The sequence below is a fragment of the Phacochoerus africanus genome, chromosome 11, assembly GCF_016906955.1.
Source record: "Phacochoerus africanus isolate WHEZ1 chromosome 11, ROS_Pafr_v1, whole genome shotgun sequence".
Classification (NCBI taxonomy): domain Eukaryota; kingdom Metazoa; phylum Chordata; class Mammalia; order Artiodactyla; family Suidae; genus Phacochoerus; species Phacochoerus africanus.
The window spans coordinates 77717115-77735922 of NC_062554.1; the positions used below are offsets into that span (position 1 = coordinate 77717115).

General features: G+C 40.2%; 1 protein-coding gene across 7 annotated transcripts in view; it reads right to left on the bottom strand.

Annotated features, from left to right (window-relative positions):
- The window catches only part of ICA1 (islet cell autoantigen 1), a 149391-nt gene that overhangs the window by 23953 nt on the left and 106630 nt on the right, over positions 1 to 18808 (bottom strand). For all 7 annotated transcript variants that reach the window (XM_047752363.1, XM_047752359.1, XM_047752364.1 and 4 more), the window contains exons 7-12: positions 18315 to 18440; positions 16803 to 16901; positions 4379 to 4476; positions 2098 to 2150; positions 676 to 738; positions 530 to 562 (exon numbers count right to left, since the gene is read on the bottom strand). In XM_047752363.1, coding sequence (XP_047608319.1) covers positions 530 to 562; positions 676 to 738; positions 2098 to 2150; positions 4379 to 4476; positions 16803 to 16901; positions 18315 to 18440 — 472 coding nt within the window. The remainder of the gene's footprint in view (positions 1 to 529; positions 563 to 675; positions 739 to 2097; positions 2151 to 4378; positions 4477 to 16802; positions 16902 to 18314; positions 18441 to 18808) is intronic.

Below are 18808 nucleotides of genomic sequence, written 5' to 3' on the forward strand. Positions count from 1 at the left end.
TCCATTTCTACATCTTATCTCCTCACCACCTGGAGAGTGTCCCTGTGTCAGAGATGGTGAAAGATCCTTTGCATATTGTCTCCAGTCCTGACAATAACCCAACAAAATTGTTGCTACTGATTCCAACTGACAAACAACTGAGGCTAAAAGAGTTTAAGTATGAGCAAGTTATTTAAGGCCACGCAGATCATTTATAGGAAAAGCACATTCAAATCCAGTTCTGCCTGATTCTGAAAGCCATGGTTTTTTCTACTCCAGCATACACTCTCTGACATAATGTTTAGTTTTAGTAGTTTGAACATTATGTAATTATATATAAGGTGACAGAAGGCAGAAAGATGATAAGATATATACTATTTGCACTTGGGCATATTTAAAGTCACTGAGAAAGACAAACAGCAATCACCTAAAAACAACTGTTCAAGAATGCAAAGCTATTAAAAAAATCGAAATTACATTTGCCTGCCTATAAAAACAGTATTTAAAATATTAAACAAATGACAACCCCAAAGAAATGTGTGACTCTTACCACCTTCCTCAGGTTTCATGTCTAATAGTTCTTCTGTAGATTCATTAGCAAAGGGGAAAGAAAAGAAAATTATAAGTCAGTTTCATTTTGTAAGGCGTTTGAGTCAAATTACTAAAATTTGAGTTGTTTTCTTTAATCTAGATTACCTGAGCATACACCATGTGTAGAGCTTTTGTCCAAAGCAGATAAAACACTTTTTCCATCTTCAGCTGTAAATATAACACATGCATTGGGTTATCATCAATTCACAATGGTGTTTGCATTTGTATCCTAACTCGGTGTAAGGTGAACACACAGCTTCAGGAAGATGTGCTATCTACAAAGCTCACTCATGGGGAAGCAGGGGTCCATGAGTTACATTTCACTCAAGCTGATGGCTCTCAATGAACACTGAGTGAACAGCCCTGAATCCTTGCTTTTTTGGTAGAAAACTATTCAACACTGATACTAATTCTTCTTCTGTGGGCAAATGTGTAACTTAAGTACTTGACGTCATGTCACTTGATGGAGCTAATGAAACTTGGCCACATGAACCTAGCTAAAATTAAAGGGCAGATGCAAGTGAAAGAAGCCAAACCTGTAAAGGCTATGTACAGCATAATTCTAACTATATTACATTTTGGAAAAATGCATATCACCTATAAAACTTTTCCCTGCATCTCCAAAGATGTGAGTCCTATGGAAAGGGTCAGCTTTCCACCCCATGAATCCCATCACATTCGTCTCCTTAGAATAAGAACTGTAAATGATCTTTTGTTCCTACTACCTTCCCTTTGTTGCAAGAACTCATATATCCTAGTTTCCCCCTCACCTCCTTGGAGTGGTTTCTCAGGGCTACCTGAGCTACGTGAGATGCTGTCTCCTGGGCAGGAGTCCTAATTTCACCCCAAATAAAACTTAACTCTCAAAAAAAAACAAAAGAACCACCAATGAAAGAACCAGCAGTGATGGCAGGAGGCAGGAAAAGCTGGTAGACACTTCATGGCACACTGAGTGGTCCACCAAAGCTCTGATCCCTTTTCTGACCACACAAGGGTCAGCGAGTGGTCCAAGGGATATGGTGTCACTCATGACCGAGGAGCACCAGGAACCACCTGGAAGAGCACGCTCTGAGCTCTCCCATCCATTCACAGCAATGGCTAACACCCACCCCACAAAATCAATCTCCCACAATGTCATCACATGATTTCATCACAACCATCTCTGCATCTCTGGTTGTAAACGGCAGTTACAACCAGTAATGGTAAAAGCAGAGGTGTCATCATCTGTTGTAAAGGAAATATCTCTCTGTTGAGTCTCAACTGTGATGTTACTTTGACGGGGCTATTGCTGAAATGATGAATAATGCTATCTTCTGGTCTAAAATACACAACCTCTCTAAATAACACGACAGGGTCAACAGGACTGATATTTGAAAATGTAAAACTGAAACAAGAAGAAGCCAATTAGCATAGAAGTTTCTCAACTGGAGAAAAAAAAGCCTCGGGGGAGTCTGCAAAAAAAGAAAATGAGATGTCTGTTGTGCAGTAGTATTTCAGAAGCAATTATGAATAAAAATCAAAACTTACTCTTAAAACTAGAGGATTCCTTGTGCTGGTTTTCATCCTCTAATGAAATTAACCTTAAAATTAAAAAACAAAGTTTAGCCATGTTCTGAAAAGGTTATGATTGAGCCACATTTCTGTACAATATCTATTACTATACTTACATGTGAAATATGAACATATAGTCATTTACACACTATACATTTTTGGAAGAGGAAAGAAATTTGCTGGCTTTCTCCTGTCCCTGTCCTAAGGCTGGTCAAGAGTATCTTAACATCTGAAGTTGGTTTCATGGTAAGGCACATATCCTATAAATATCTAGGTGGGTAGTTAGGCATAACAAAGACAGTTACTTATAGTTATCATATTAAAAAGCATAGTTAAAAAGCTGATGGAGAAGCAGGTATTCATTTTGATTCCTGGAGTTACAGGAGGGGACACCTCAGGAAGTTAGCTAACTTCTCTAGGGCTGAAAGCAGGCTCACGCTCAAGTCCAGAATTCTATTGCCTCCTGGACTTTTACTATTCCTGGGTAAGATCATGGCAGAGAGATATCTACACTGTGAGACCAAGTGGGTGCCTCTGAGCCTCCCTCCTAACACAGTGGCTCACTTTACCTGCTATTTCTGAACACAAGTCATATTATATTTTCAGTGGCATTTAAAATAGTTACGGGGTTATACTCTTTGAACTTTAAAAAAAGGGAGCACTAAAATAACAAAGAAATAGGAAATTAAAACTAATCAAGACAATCTTGGGTGGTTCCTCTGTAAGTAAAAACTAATGCTTTATTTATTTATTTTTGTGTCTTTAGGGCTGCACCTGTGGCACATGTAAGTTCCCAGGCTAGCAGTCGAATTGGAGCTGCAGCTGCCAGCCTATGCCATAGCCACAGCAACACAGGAGCCAAGCCACGTCTGCAATCTGCACCACAGCTCACAGCAATGCTGGATCCTCAACCCAGTGATCGAGGCCAGGGATGGAACCTGTACCCTCATGGATACTAGTCAGGTTTGTTACTGCTGAGCCACAATGGGAACTCCTAATGTTTTATTTTGATTGCATGAACATAAAAGGGTGAAAAGAAGGCACCAGAACTCACTCCATGAGCCCTGCCTCTCACGACACCAGAGGCTGCAGGCAGTCTTCTAACCTCTCTGAGTCTTGCTTCTATCATTTACATAATGGGGAAATATGAACATTAATACAGTATGGTTATCATGAGAAGAAGTTGAGTTAATATGAATAAAGCACATAGTAGGCACTCACTACTACTATTACTACCAGGAACAGGTTAAACTGCTTCCTTCTAAAACAGTCCATTGTACCAGATTCAGATCACATTCTCAGGTTGTTCCTACAATGAAAAATTGTCTTCGTTCTGCACTAAAATTGTTTTTTTCTAGTATTTGCTTTAAAATTAAAGAGGACTACCATGGGCAGTGAATATTTCTGTCGGATGAAAAAGCTATATTCAAAAATTTATTTAGAAACACAGTAAAAATAGAGGGCTGTTTTGCCGCAGGACTGTCATCTAAACTTTCTGTGTGTGGGGAAAATGAAGAGAAAAGGGAGAGGTAAGTCCATCTACTCTGCTTTCCTAGGTCGGCTAGTTCAAGACTAACCCCGTTTCCACTGGCTATGACATCTCAACAGAAGAAGACATAGGTTCACATTTAAACCTCTTCCTCAATGTAGGAGACTAGGAATCATGCACCATATAGGTTGAAAAGTTCCTCTCGGTATTTAACATGACTGGCAGCGCCTTCTCTGTAAAGAGGCAAGAAATGAAGATGGAGGAGTTACTTCCTGCACCTGCAGAGGAGAAAAGAGGAGTAGAAAACAAAATGTCCAACCCAACACTTGTGTTTGACAACACCTGAGTACTGTGTGTGTTGTGAGGCAATGTCATAGGTTATTTCCCTCTGTGAGAGAAAAGCTGGGGGTTTCCTATCTAGGACAGGATCTTGTAACCGATGGTGACAAAAGGAACAGATGGGGTCCAGAAATCCAAGTGAGCAGAAAGCTGGGGCTGAGGTCAGGGAGCACTGGGGACCTTTGCCCTTTCTTGCCCCCGTCAACTCCTCACAAGTTGCCCCTCTAAGCTAACAGGGATAAGTGAGCCCAGGCTTAGCAGGAATATGTGTGTGTGGGAGTTTGGCTTCAATTTTTGTATGTTTCCTCTGAGAAGGGAGGAAGGAGAGCAATCTGATGCGTCTGAGACCCTGGCAGACTTGGGCAGCGAGGATGGCACTGCCCTTAGCTGTGGAGGAAAGGTTTGCCAAGAGAAGGAGCTGAGACTTACTGACTGGGCTCCTCTGCAGTGACCTCGGCACTTTCCTGCTGGGCGATCCTCTTCCTTTCTTCTTTCTCAACCAGTTTTTTCATAGGGTCTTGTAAGCTCTTGATGACAATAGTGGAAAGGAAAACAAAGGAAAAAGAAAAAGAAAGATCAACAAAAAACTTGACTGCCACTGGTCCCAGTAATCAAACTTTGAAGTAGAGGTTTAGGGAGGTAATCTTGAACCAGTCAAGCCAGCAGGAATAAAGTTTTACATGTTCTCAGATCCATCCAAGAAATACTAGCTTAAAAAGGAGAGCCGTTTCACCACTAGATTTATGTTTTCCCGTTTGTGATAAGCTATTTGAAAGAAGGCCTTTTGGCTATTGCTAACTTTATTTTCCATCTTTAACATGCAGCTAAGATAAACATTCTGTTCTGCTTGCAGCCCACACACTGACAGAGTAGAAGCTTTCTCTCCCGCAAAGATGAGACAATTTTATTTTTAATTTTGTTTGCTGTTTTGCAATCTAAAAACAGCTTATTTTGAAAAAAACAAGAGAAAACAAAACCTTTTTTTTTTTTCAAACCCAAAATAGTGGCTTCGCATATTCTGACAAGTGAACTCCCACGAGTGGACAGAACAGGTGCATTCAAATCTCTGTAGATTAAAAATGGGTGAAAGCCTTTTTTTGGCGCATAATTTCTTTGAGTTACTGTTCTTAAAGTTTATCAAAAATTTAAGGAAAGATTTTAAAAAAAAAGCAAGCCAGTGCCTAGGAACTGCACACCAGTGACAAAGTCTGAAAAAGCAAAACATTCCTGTAACAACTGAATAATGAGTTATACAAAAAGATCTCTATTTTTGGCCCTAATTATAATACCGACACAAAAGAAGTATCTCAAGATACTTGTCCTGATTATATTTCAGAATTCTTAAAATCTAAGTCTTTATCCTTTGGGTATTCACTGTTCTATTCCATCTCCTTCCTTTACTTTTCTAGTGCAACACACGTAGAAGAGGCAATTATGTTTCATATATCAACTCTGAAGGATAAGTGATAGCTGACCAGAGGCCTGGGTGAATGTAGGCTGAAGGCCGAGTCTCAGCAGAGCGGAGCTGTGACTGATTTTGGTGTCTGCCATGGACACCAAATGGACATGGAATCACTCCTCCTGCCAGAACAATTTTCCTAAAACACCTAGGCCATCATGTTACCCTTTTTCTCAAGAACCACACAGTAATTATTTCTTCCCTTTTCTAGTCTAAACTTCTCTGACCAGTTTTAAAGAGTTTCTAAAATGTGACCCTATCCTACTCTTCCAGATGCCTTCCTAACATCCCCACTAACCCCACACGTCTTCCCCTTCACTTAGGCCCCACCTCAGAGTCTCCTGTGTGCTACATTTCCCTTCCTATCCTTGCCCATTCTGCCTCTTTAACTTAAAGAGCTCTCCCTACCTGTCTGTCTAGGCTCAAAAGTCCTATCAGTCTTTGCAAAGCCCAGATCGGTCACTACCATTTTCCATAAAGTACCATTTTTCATTCGCTGAGCATGCCAAATTCAAGACAGTCCTTCCCTCTCCAAACTGCATTTACAGTTTTATTAATATTTGATTTTATATATATATATATATATATATATTGTATTATGTTTTGTCTCAAAAATATTTTTTAAATTAGAAAAACAATAAATCCACATATAGAATATTTGGGAAGTAAAGAAAAAAAAGGAACAATTACTCATAATTTCATTTCCCTAAAATGCTGAGTTATTATCTTCATATATTTCTTTCCTTTTTTTCATATTCATATTACTTATATAGAGTCTCATTTGGTATAGTAGATATTCTTATATAGTGTAGTCTGCTTAACCATTAATATCTATGTTTAACTAGTATAGCTATCAAGTTTATTAGAGTGGAGAATATAAAAAATATTTCATCTATCTTAAAAATTTAATACTGAATTAAAAATATAAATATGCACTCATTCACCAATATTCTAATGTAGGGCTAAAATGTTTTCTTTGAGTATATGTCCCCTAAGTGGGGTTCTGAAGCATTTTCTTGCATAAACCACATCCATATAGCATTGCCATCATGTTTAACAATTCCTTTTGTCTAGACATTTACATTAGTACACTCAATCAGCAAATAGTGTCTAAGCACTTACCAAGCACCAGGTGCTCTTGTGGGTGCTGGGGATCCATGGAGAACTAGACAGACAAGATTATCAGCTAGTAATGGGTCCAGGCAGAGAATTGAAATGGGGGATAAAAAGTGATTGGGTCACACTTCAGATAATAGGAATGTTCTCTCTTAGAAGTGATATTTCAGCTGAGAGCCAAATGGCATGAAGAAGCCAGCCATGTGCTGCTCAGGGAGACAAGGAGACCCTGTGCAGAGACCTAGAGATGGGAACAGCTTGGCTTGTTTGGGCTGCAGTGCAGTGGGCAGGGGGACAAGTCTTATGCAACCAGGATAAAGAGGTCAGGAGGGGTCATACAGGCAGAATGTTCCTTTACCCACATGAATATGGGTAAAATTTAACATTCTGCCCCATTAGTTTCATTATAGTCTTTCTCTCTCTCTACCATATGACAATGAAATGGAATCCATGATCCTTTGCTGAAGGGGGAAATGTTATGAAGGACAGCATTGGAGTAAATGAGGCAATTGGAACATAGCCTGTAGTTTAGGTGTTCTTTATTTATTCACACACACATACCCCAAAAGGCACACTCTGGGAAAAGTGTGCCCAATGTGTGTGTGTATTTGGAAATCTGTAACCACAAGGAGTTCAACGGATGTCAAGGACTTACTCTTCTCAATTGAGCTGACAATCATAGCATTTTATACACACACACACACACACACACACACACACCTTCTAGCAGTTTTATTCTCCAAAGAGTGGTCTAACCCTGGTCAAAGTGAAGCCAGGAGAATTTTCAGCCAAGGTTCTGATGGATTCAAGTTTTGTTTTTAGATTCTGTGACACCTGCTCAGGCCCCCTGGTTTGCTGAGCTATCTTCTCACTGTGTTTCCTTTGTATCATCAGTACTGAGCAGGCTCAGGACGGCTGCTCTCAGGGGCTGAATCTAGCCTCCACAGAGCTTGCCTAAGCCCCTGAGATGCCCTTGACAGCTCCATGGTTATCATCCCTTCTGTCTCCAGCCTGACCTCCCTTCAGAACCACACTCCCGCAGCTCTCAGACAATTCCTTTGTAATGTAAACCACTGATTCCTTCTTTTCAACTCCTGCCCCCATTTGGGCCATTAGCAGGGATTCCATTGTTGGCTCCCTGTCACCACAATCAGGGTTAGGTCACTATTGTGCTTCACCAACAGAATGGCTGCATTTCCAATTGCTACTTTAATTTACTATTAATAATTCCTATGACAATCACTCCTTTCTTCCTACCATTACCGTTGTCCTTAAAACAATTTGGCTGTTGCCACTCCAGAGAGGGGCTTGTAGGTACTTGTTGGTTTATAAATTAACTCAGGGGAATATAAAAAGGCTTATAAAATCCTGAGCACATGGGCTTGTTTATTAAATATTAGAATTTTGAACCAAGAGGACTTGTGTGCGTCTTTACTGAGATATAATTCATATACCACAGGTTAACTCATTTAATTCAGTATACAATTCAATGGTTTTTAGTATAGTCACAGTTGTTTAATCATTACTACAGTCAATTTTAGAACATTTTTAGAGGGCATCTCTTAAAGCAGGAAGTTTTTAGATCAAAGCTATGTTCTTCTACAGGGATAAAACCCCACACCACCACATATGGGACTTGTTTCTTACAAAAGATGGTACACATTGAAGATATAAAGAGTCTTAGAGGAACTCTGAAACATCATGGAGGACAAATTGTGTCTGCTTTCTTCCCTCCAAATTAGTTCCCGGGTGTGACCGTCAGATGTAGGATATTCTACATGGTGAGCTCTTTCCAAGGTTTGATTACAAAGGCCCAACTGGGGGCCAGGGGTGGAGATGGATTCTTTAGATGATTTGAAAGTCCATAACTCAGCTGAAAACGCTTAACCTTATAGGCTCCTTAAAAGTCAAAGGTGACAGCATTTTCTGTGTGACACGAACATCTGCTCAGGCAAAATCTAAGAGGCTTGGCTGACTGTACAGACAAGACAACCATCAGATGGAACCAGTTTGCATCACTGGCTGATGGAAGCCACTTTCAAATCCATGTCCAGAAATAAAATGTCAAAGCATTCTATTTCTAAGCCCCAAACCCACTAGGTTCTTCATTAAAATTGCTTGTGAAAATAACTTTGAATTAGAAGCAACACAGCATCATATAAGACGGAAAGGTTCTCTGGGAAGGAGAGAATGTTTTCATACTAAGTAACCTTGTTCTATAAGGGCTGCACTGACATGCTAATAGTTTCCATCAATGCTTAAATGCTTTCAGGAAGCACACACACAATATGTAAGATCAGCGTGACAGAGGAAACGTACAGACCGAGCTTGCAAAAGTGTCTTAGAAAGGAAACAGCTTAATATAATAATGGGAGTTACTACTTCCTGTATTAGGAAAATAAAAGCAACAGCAACATTCATCTGAATGAAAGCAAAACTACTCAGCAAAACAAATTTCACAGGCAAATGGCCAGCAGCCAGTCCTCATCTATGACCTAAATTTAATGTTTAACTTTGACAATTGGGTAACACTTTCTCTAATCTTTAATTGCAACATTTAATTTTCTTATGTTACTTCCCATTAATTACACTTCGTGTATATAGAGGTGCCAAATAAATGTCTAGAAAAGGAAACAAAAGTGCTCAAGATAGCAAGCCATGGTTAAAAGATGCTGAACTCAGTTGGGTGTGTGTGTATATTTTTTGTTTGTATAATTGGTAGCATGTGAGGAATAAAAAGCAGAGGCCATGATGACGTGTATGAGCCAATAATTCACGGACCTTTAGCACACATGTCCTCCCCACCCAGGCAGCTATGAATTTATAAAGGCACTGTATAAGGAACACTCTTAATCCAGGATCAGAAGGTACTCTTGAATTCTACTGTAGAAAAAAAAAGTTCAACAGTAAAATTTGAGAGAAATAAATACAATCATAAATAAGAGAGTCTGATTCTTTAAAATAAGATGGAAAATGGGACCTAGGAAGGTGGCACAGGGTACTGGGCAGAGATGGACTTTGGAAACAGTTCAAGAATTGCTGTGCCATAGAAAAGGGTCTTCACCTCTCAGTGACCTCTGTTTTCCCACCAGAACAAAGGAGAAAAGTCGACCTTTCTTGGGATACTATGAGGATTAACTGAGATAACGCTTTTATACAGTATCAAGCTCATAGCAAGCACTCTAAATATACTTTCTTATCTTACACTTTTAAAGATCTAGGGAGTTTCCGTCGTGGCTTAGTGGTTAACAAATACAACTAGGAACCATGAGGTTGCAGGTTCGATCCCTGCCCTTGCTCAGTGGGTTAAGGATCTGGCGTTGCTGTGAGCTGTGGTGTAGGTTGCAGATTCGGCTTGGATCCCACATTGCTGTGGCTCTGGCGTAGGCCATCGGCTATAGCTCCAATTAGACTCCTAGCCTGGGAACCTTCATACACCGAGGGAGCAGCCCTAGAAAAGGCAAGACGACAATAAATAAATAAATAAATAAATAAATAAATATCTAAAAAGAATCAGATGTCTTAAGGGGTTTGTTTTGTGCTGGATACTGCATTCCATGTTTCACACATCTCCCCAAACCCAGATAAACACTGGCTTTCTGACTTCCTAACATAGAAATGGAGACTCAAGAGAGGCAAAGTTACTTGTTTTAGCAAAACAAGTTGAAACAATATTTGAATCCAGGCCCTTACAATTCTACAACTAGTTAAGAAATGGTATTGGATAGCCAAGCCAAGATTATTTACTCAGCTTCCCCCACCTCTTTCATATGAAGTGCCAAGGAGATCCAGAGCACTTCATTCCAAATTCTAAAGGAAGGGTCATAGGTTGCAGGTGTCCAAGGACTGACATAAAAAAGATGCTGTTCACCTTCAAGCAAATTCTTCAAAGTGCAAATTCTTTGTCTTTTTAGGGCCACACCCGTTACATGTGGAGGTTTCCAGGCAACGTGGGAGCTGTAGCCCTGGCCTACACCACAGGAGCAGCAACAACAGATCCAAGCCACGTCTTCAACCTACACCACAGCTCATGGCAACACTAGATCCTCAACCCACTGAGTGAGGCCAGGGATTGAACCTGCATCCTCACGGATGCTAGTCAGATGCACATCCTATGAGCCATGATGGGAACTCCCCAAAGTGCTATTTTTAATTGAAAGTTCATAGCTGTACTTTCTAAAGATGGCATTTCCGCTTTCTCCACCCTCCTGCCTCACGGTCAGAATGACACCTGGAAGCAGCTCCCAGTTCTAGTGTATCCTGAGCATGTGGCCATGGGCAAATTACTAGACCTTTCTGAGCTTCAATTTCCTCATTTGAAAGATGGGAACAAGAACATGTATACCCACTTCCCCAAGGCTATTTTGAGGATTGACTAAAACTTATGCACTTTCTATACGTCAGTGCTGAACCTAACATATTATTCATTATATGACCCAAACTTTGTGTGTTAGAGTCACACCTACCATGAGAAATTCTTGTAGACATGACTGCACTTCCCCCTTAGCAGAGTGCCTAGCAAAAATAACTACCCACACCATGATAATATTTTCTTCCTTTTCCCTCAAGGAAGAGCTAGAAAATGAGAAAAGGCTGGGGGTGGGGGTGGGGAGGGGAGAAGCATCTCACTGCTGTGAACAGGACCTGGGCTGCCAGCTGCCCAAAAGAACAAGTATCAGTCATCATAAGGGAAGGATGAGTGGATGACCAGTCATGCTTGGGCTAGTCCATCTGAGATGTCCGTGGTAACCATGGTCAGTCTCTCTAGCCCTCCTCTTTCAGTGACCTGGCTGCATCCTGATTTACTATTTGCAATGATCTGGCCTGAAGCAGCTTGGAGAAAAAAAATCATTCTGCTAAATGCTGTGTAAAGTAATGACACTGCGAGAAAACTTAAAAGTCTAAAATGATATTCTGGAGGTTTGCCATGAGTAATTGCCATGTTGGGACTGGCAACTAAAATTGCATTGCAGGGATATTTACTCAATTTTCATAAAAACTATTATGGCTTTATTTTCAAAGCAAGTAACTACAGAGCCATGTGACTTGTCGGTAAATGTTCAAGTGATTAACTGAGAAATGTGGAGGTGGGTGGAAGAAGGCTGTTAGGCATACGAATTTGAGAAAAACAAAATTTAGAAAAAGATGTTTTTTTGAACAGTGAGAGTTAAAAGCATTTTGGTCTCCAGAACAATGTTCCATGTAACAGTGCTAAGTTTTGGACCCCAAGAGAGAAAGGAGGGAACACTGGCACATCTGTTACAATGGTTATTTTTGAACAGGCTCAGAGTTCCATTTTCAAATTCATGTTTCCTTAGAGTTAAAACCTTGGCACAGACCAAGAGTCAGTTGCAAAGCCCAAGTGCATTTTTCAGACTTAGCCCTTTGTAGGGGTGGGAAGACCACCTGCTTTTCTGGGGTGTAGGCCTGCTCTGCCCCCTCCTTGCACTGGTGGGAATGATATAAACCCGGACTAGGGCTGCAAGGCAGAGTGCAAGTTTGAAAATGGGGCTGCCGCAGCATCTGTGGGAAGGAGTGGGTTGTGTTGCCTCGGGCAAGGTCTATGAGACCTCCTTTTGCACTGCCATTAATAGCCTTGCCTGTGCAAAACTAATAATCTAGGGTGAAAATGGTGAGTAAAAAAGCAACTGAAGCTGGGCTACAGAACCTGATAACCGCAACAAACCCTTCTGTTTCGAAACTGTCAATGGCTGTCTTCTGAACCCATTACGGAATGTTTAACAAGTTCCCTTCACTGCCACCATGGGGCTCCATGGGGTCACCATCATAGCTGTCACCCTCATGACTGCTGCCACCACCACCACACATGGCTGGGCAGTGGCAGAGCTGCACTTAGAGCCAGGTCTGGCTGGCTCCAGAGCTTGTGCACCGGACACCCTCTGCTTTATCGCATAATCAGATAGTCAAAAACCAGCTCTTCTTCCAAAAACACTGGAATGGGACACATCCCAGGAATATGCTTTGCAACTGACCCTTTCCTTGAATACAAGTACTCATCTCTTTATAGACACAGAAACAGAAGGACATGTTGTCTCTTCACCCAGTCCCCCATGATTGTAGCCATGTCTACAAAAGTCCCAGGGCTCACTTCTCTATAAGGACATACAACTCACTGCACCTGCTGGAGCCAGAGAGGAAAGAAAAGGCCACCAGAATTTCAGATTTTTCCAAGAAAAAGTCACTTGACTCCTTAGGGCATTTTTTTTTTCTTTTTATTTCTTCCCCTCCCTGCCTCCCCCCAATACCTATTCTAGATCTGTGGGGCAATGTGTTAAGTAAGTGACATCCTGAAAGGATGAAGCAAACGTGACCACATCTGAAGGCTGGTAATTTAAGATGGGTACTGCTTTCCTACAGAGAGCGTTTCTTTCAGGTTTTTTTTTTTTTTTTAAGCTTTAAATTCTTAGTCTAAATTACTTTCTCTGAAACAAAAGTAACTGCTCTTAAGACAGGGTGAGCCTCATTCCATTCCTGTCCTCATGACTTGATAATTTCTACCAATGTAAAAGACATTCCCTCAGGATCTGGAATCAACCTAAAATTAACACACTAATGACTATTCATGCAAAGTATATACGTTCAGTTACATCTTACTGAACCAATATTTATTGTTTGAAAAATACGAGATTAGGGAAGTGCTTCTATTATTGGAAACCACTCAAAAGATAGTCTCTCAACTTTCAATTTGAGCTGTTACAATTATTAGATTAACAGGTTTTTTTTTGTAATTTTCAATTGCAAGGCAAATTTTTCTATAAAGTTAAGATGCTACAAAAATCTATTTATCATGAAATTAGAATGATGAAGAAACATATCAATAAATGTGGTATAAGTATAATCACATTATGCCCAAGTAAAAATGTAATAGCTGCTATCACATAAAACACTACCACAAACTATTCATAAAATGTCAAAATGGTCACTTGGAAAAATTTCAAGGTATGAGAGGCAGAGACTCAATTTACTTTTATAATAAAAAGTACCACGCAAGAAAGAATTATGCATATTTTCTAGAGAAAGTATGATTAGAAATAAAACCTGAACTTCTGTGGCATGCGTTCTATCCCTGTAATTCTGCAGCAAAAGGTTCTTCCCTCCAAACAGGATGCAGCGAGTGTTTAACACATTAATTATCATCCTTCATCAAGCATAAAACTAACAGTCAGGAAATACAGCTGTGATGGCACAATTACCAACACACTCAGAATACGCCCTACAGCAAAGACAGCAAATGGGTTGCTTTTCATTAACAGGGTTTGGCACACCTCTCCAAAGACAATGTTTTCTTTCCAGTCAGCATCTCCAAAGGCATTTAAGTGGCTATTTGCTTAGGTAAATCCAAAGAACAAATAAATCATTCAAATATTTAAATTAAATTTCAAAATATTCATTTTCAATACACAGTGGCCATATATATAGTGCCATATATATATATATATATATATGACTTTATCAAGGCAAATCTTTTATATACAAGGCCTGTATATATATATTTTTTTTTCTGTCTTTTCACCTTTTCTAGGGCCACTCCTGCAGCATATGGAGGTTCCCAGGCCAGGGGTTGAATCGGAGCTGTAGCCACCAGCCTACACCACAGCCACAGCAACGTGGGATCTGAGCCACGTTTGTGACCTATACCAGCTCATGGCAACACTGGATCCTTAACCCACTGAGCGAGGCCAGGAATCGAACCCGCAACCTCATGGTTCCTAGTCAAGTTCGTTAACCACTGAGCCACGACGGGAACTCCACAAGGCCTGTATTTTTAAAAAATGGTTAGTGCAAGAGAATAGGTTAAGTCTAGTACAGCTCATCCTTGACTGTGATATATAAGGTGTTAAAGGTTTCATTTTCATGGTTTGTGGCAGACAGTGTGACATGCAATGTGCCTCCATCTATGCAGTAATGGGCTGGGTAATAGCAGGGTTCTATTCTATGGGTCTGCGTCCATGTAAAGAAAATAATTAGCTACTAACTTCAGATTCTAATATAACATGTAATCACTAAAAGCCTAGATGAATAGCATTCTAAAGAGGTAATAAAAGTGTAGTTTATTTGGTTGACTTCTAGACACTTAACCGTCTTGACATCAGTATAATCTTATTACACCTTAACAGATGTATTCCTCCTACTGAATTTATATTACAATTAAACCATAAACTGATAGTTAAACCATAATTTAAGGAAGGCTCTAGGGATGTAAAAGGTAATAGATAATCATCTGCCCCAAATATTTGTAATTATACCCTGAAGCATTGCCATCAAACTTTCACTCAGTTCTCTACCTCTAACATAATCACCTTGGTCCTTTCTGCAGGAGAAATATTAAGGAGTCATATTTTCCTCAGAACAGGAGGCCAGGGATAAACATAAGGATTCTTCCCTGCTTGTGGTACAACTTCAGTTTCATGATTTCATACTGTACTTTGTATGCAGTTAACTCAAATTGGAATGTCTTTAAAAATGTATTTGGGAGAGACATCATCTCATCATCCCCCTGGCCAATTTGTGTTATGTCCAATTGTCTTTCGAATGACAGATAACCTTTGTATTTATTGTAAAATAAAATCTGACATACATTTATGCCTAAAATCTAAAACTTGCTGACTTGTCAAGGATTAATCCATGGGCTTCTGCTCACACCCATATAAGAACTGTGAGTAGTGTGAGTTAAAATCATTTTAATCAGTCTGCCTTGGTCCAGATAGCTGCTTCCTAGGGCACTGAGAGCAGCAGTAAATCATGGAGAATCCATGTGGTCCCTACCAACCATTGTAACGTTGTGATAAGGGCTGTGGCTTCACAGTGTGTACACAGCACTTGGCTGGGCCAAGGAGGAGGCATAAGAAAGACAGAGCCTGCCCACCCAAGTGCTCTGTCCATTCTGTTTACTGTGGGCACATCAGTGAGCACCAGTGAAAGAACAAGTGACCAGCTGACAGGGGGATTAGGAAAAACAAACTCAATGGCCAGGGGACCTGCCTGGGGACAGGCCAGGTGCATCATAAGGTGAATGGGCTGTCTTGGGTTCCTCTTGGGATCTCCAATTAAAGGGCCAGGGCCTTCAAAGGTTTCTGTCTTATACTTTTGTAGATGTAGTGGCATCTCAAAATCAGAGGTGTTTTAAGGCCAAAAAAAAAAAAAAACCCCAAAAAAGAACAGAAAAGGCTTTTTTAATGTTTTGTTAGGTAAAGAGATGAGATACTTACTTACAAACTACCTAAAAAATAAAAAAGAAGGTAATTTCAAGGTGAAGTTTAACTAGTTCTTTCCTGGTCTTTTCCTTTCAAACTATGACCCAACAACAAAACACGCAGTACTCTCTCACTATTCTTAAACTCCTTTTAGAACACAAATCACTTCCTTATCTTTTTTTTTTTCTTGTCTTTTTTCCTTTTCTAGAGCTGCACCCATGGCACATGGAGATTCCCAGGTTAGGGGATCTAATCATAGCCATAGCCGCCAGCCTACGCCAGAGCCACAGTAACGTGGGATCCGAGCTGCATCTGTGACCTATGCCACAGCTCACAGCAACACCAGATCTATAACCCACTCAGCAAGGCCGGGGATCGAACCTGCAACCTCGTGGTTCCTAGTTGGATTTGTTAACCACTGCGCCACGACGGGAACTCCCACTTCCTTATCTTAATATGCATTCACCCCCAGAAATCAATGGTGAACAAACTGATTCCATGGTCAGCTGCAATACTGAGAACCTGACATTTTGCATGTGCCCCCTTTTGAACTGAGAAGTCACTGAACTTAATGTTGCTTCTTCAATTAGAAAATATGACTGCGGTGTTAGGAAAAAATCAAATTCTATATTGGATGGTACTCAGAAAGTGAAATGATATTTGTTAGAAGTAAGGAAAGAAAGAAAGGAAGATGTCTTCTCAAGTGAGCATATTTTAATAAGTAAAATGTAAGAGAGTGTACTAGCCTTGTACAATCTTCCCTTTAACAGTGCCAAATATGTATTTTAAAGGAGCAAGACCCATCATTTGGCTCAAGTTCACCACAATTCATCTCTGTTACAAGTACCAAGGTTCAGCCTGTGTTTTATGGATTGTTGTGGCTTATAGTTGCATTGAGTACTGATGCGATAATAAAGACTCTGCTGGGGGCATAATTCTCTCTTTGACATTTGGAGTATGCTATAATAATGATGCTTGACCCCCTTAAAAGGGACATAGCTAGTGTCATAAACAAACCTGTACTTTTTATAAGGTTTTCTAATGGCCTCTCTAGCTGCCATACCTTTAACGTAGTGAATTCATATGGCTGATAACCTTTGAAGCTCTCATGGATGGCTGCCATAGTGTGAGACGTTTTCTCCCAAAAATGAAGCAGAGTGGTCTATAAAGAAAGAAAGTAAAGCTATTAATATCTTAAATGCCAAGATCTGGTCATGGGCCCTAAAGGAGAGTGCCCATCTGTGCCTTCAAGTCCCCTCAAACATGATTTTGACTCATTTCTGCAGTCTTTTTTCTTATTCTGTTCCTACTTATGCTCTGTATTTCAGCCCAACTTAATGGTCCCCTGTTCCCCAAACACTGTCCCTGCAGTTCCTGCTGCTCTACCAACTGGGATGTTCTCTTCTCCATTCTCTTTTGGGCTTGTCCCATCTGACCCACCCTCCAAAACCCAGGGCTAGTCATTAACTGTGAACTTTTGTTATCCCTTAACTGATTCCATATCCTGCTCAATACACCTCCACTGGATTTTGTGGATCTCATTTCACTTAGCACTTCCTGTTCTCTCCTTGTGGTAGAGAAAATACAGACTTTACTGTCTTTGACTTCTTTCCTAAACTAAGTTCCTTGAGGACAGGAAATCTGGTCTTATCCACCATATATTCCCTACCATACCCAGAGTCTGCCTCCCACACTCAGTCCTTTGATGGATACAAATGCCATCATGAGGAACTCAGAGGCAATGAGGAAACAAAAGCAAGTCAGATTATCATACTAAGTGAAGTTAGTCAGACAGTGAAAGACAAACATCATATGATGGAATCTAAAAAAGGGATACAAATGAACTTCTTTGCAGAACAGAAAGAGACTCGCAGGCTTTAAAAAACTATGGTTACCAAATGGGACAGGTTGGGGGGGATGGACTACTGGTTTGGGATTGACATATGCACACTGTGGTGCATAGAACAACTGGCGAATGTGGACCTGGTGTACATCAGAGGGAACTCTACCCAATATTCTGTGATTATCTATACGGGAAAAGAATCTGAAAGAGAATGGCTGTGTGTACATGTATAACTGAATCACTTTGTTATACAGCAGAAATTATCACAACCTTGTAAATCAACTATATTTCAAGAAAATTTTAAAAGATGAAAAAAAAATTTAAAAAGCGAGTTCATGAAATCACGACAACTTGAAAAGGATGTGACCATGCCGTGAGAATTATAGGCAGCAATGTAAGGGAGTTCAGAGGAGGCCTTCTGAAGGAGGTGACACTCTGGTACATCAAAGTGGAATCTGGAAAAGTACACATGGAGGAGGCAGTCATTCAGGCAGAAGGAACTGCCTCAATAAATGCAGGGAGATGAGAATTACAGTGTGTATATGGGGAATAGCTAATATTCAGTGTGATTAACTCTAGGATGCTAAAAAGGAGGGATGTGGAAAGTAAATTATGAGAAAGACAATCAGAACATCATCATGCCCAAACCATACTTTCGGCTCAAACACCGTTTTTCTGTTATCTAAAGCTTGTAACATCCTTGGTTCATTGTGACAAGCAATACTTTGTTACCTGGTATGTCGCTAGCATATGAGACAAGAGATTGCATCTGCTTGCTCCAAGAAGATCCACTTTTTGACACACATCCATCTTCAATTTGTCAAAGCTTTTTTTGGCAAGGCGAACTTGTGTTTGCACCTAGAAAAGTAAAAGGGAATCTCTGAACCACTCAGACTCTTAGGTAGTTAAAATTTGTTAGTGAGGAAGGACCAATAGCAGGATTATGTCTTTCATATAAGAAAACACCTATGAAAATTCTACGCAAGTGAGAAGATCCTATAATATCTATTCTTTACCTCCAAAGGACCTAAGTAACAGTATTTTATATCATGATTTTACATCAGTCTTAGCATCCTAATTTTATTTTTCTCAGTTGAAGGTTAAAATTCCTCTCCTCTCAAGGCATTCGCAGACAGACCATAGGAAGAAGTCTGGAAACACGTGGAGTGGGAAGGAAATAATATCTGCCCTCTTCTTTTGTTAGGGTTGTGTGAGGCTGACTACCC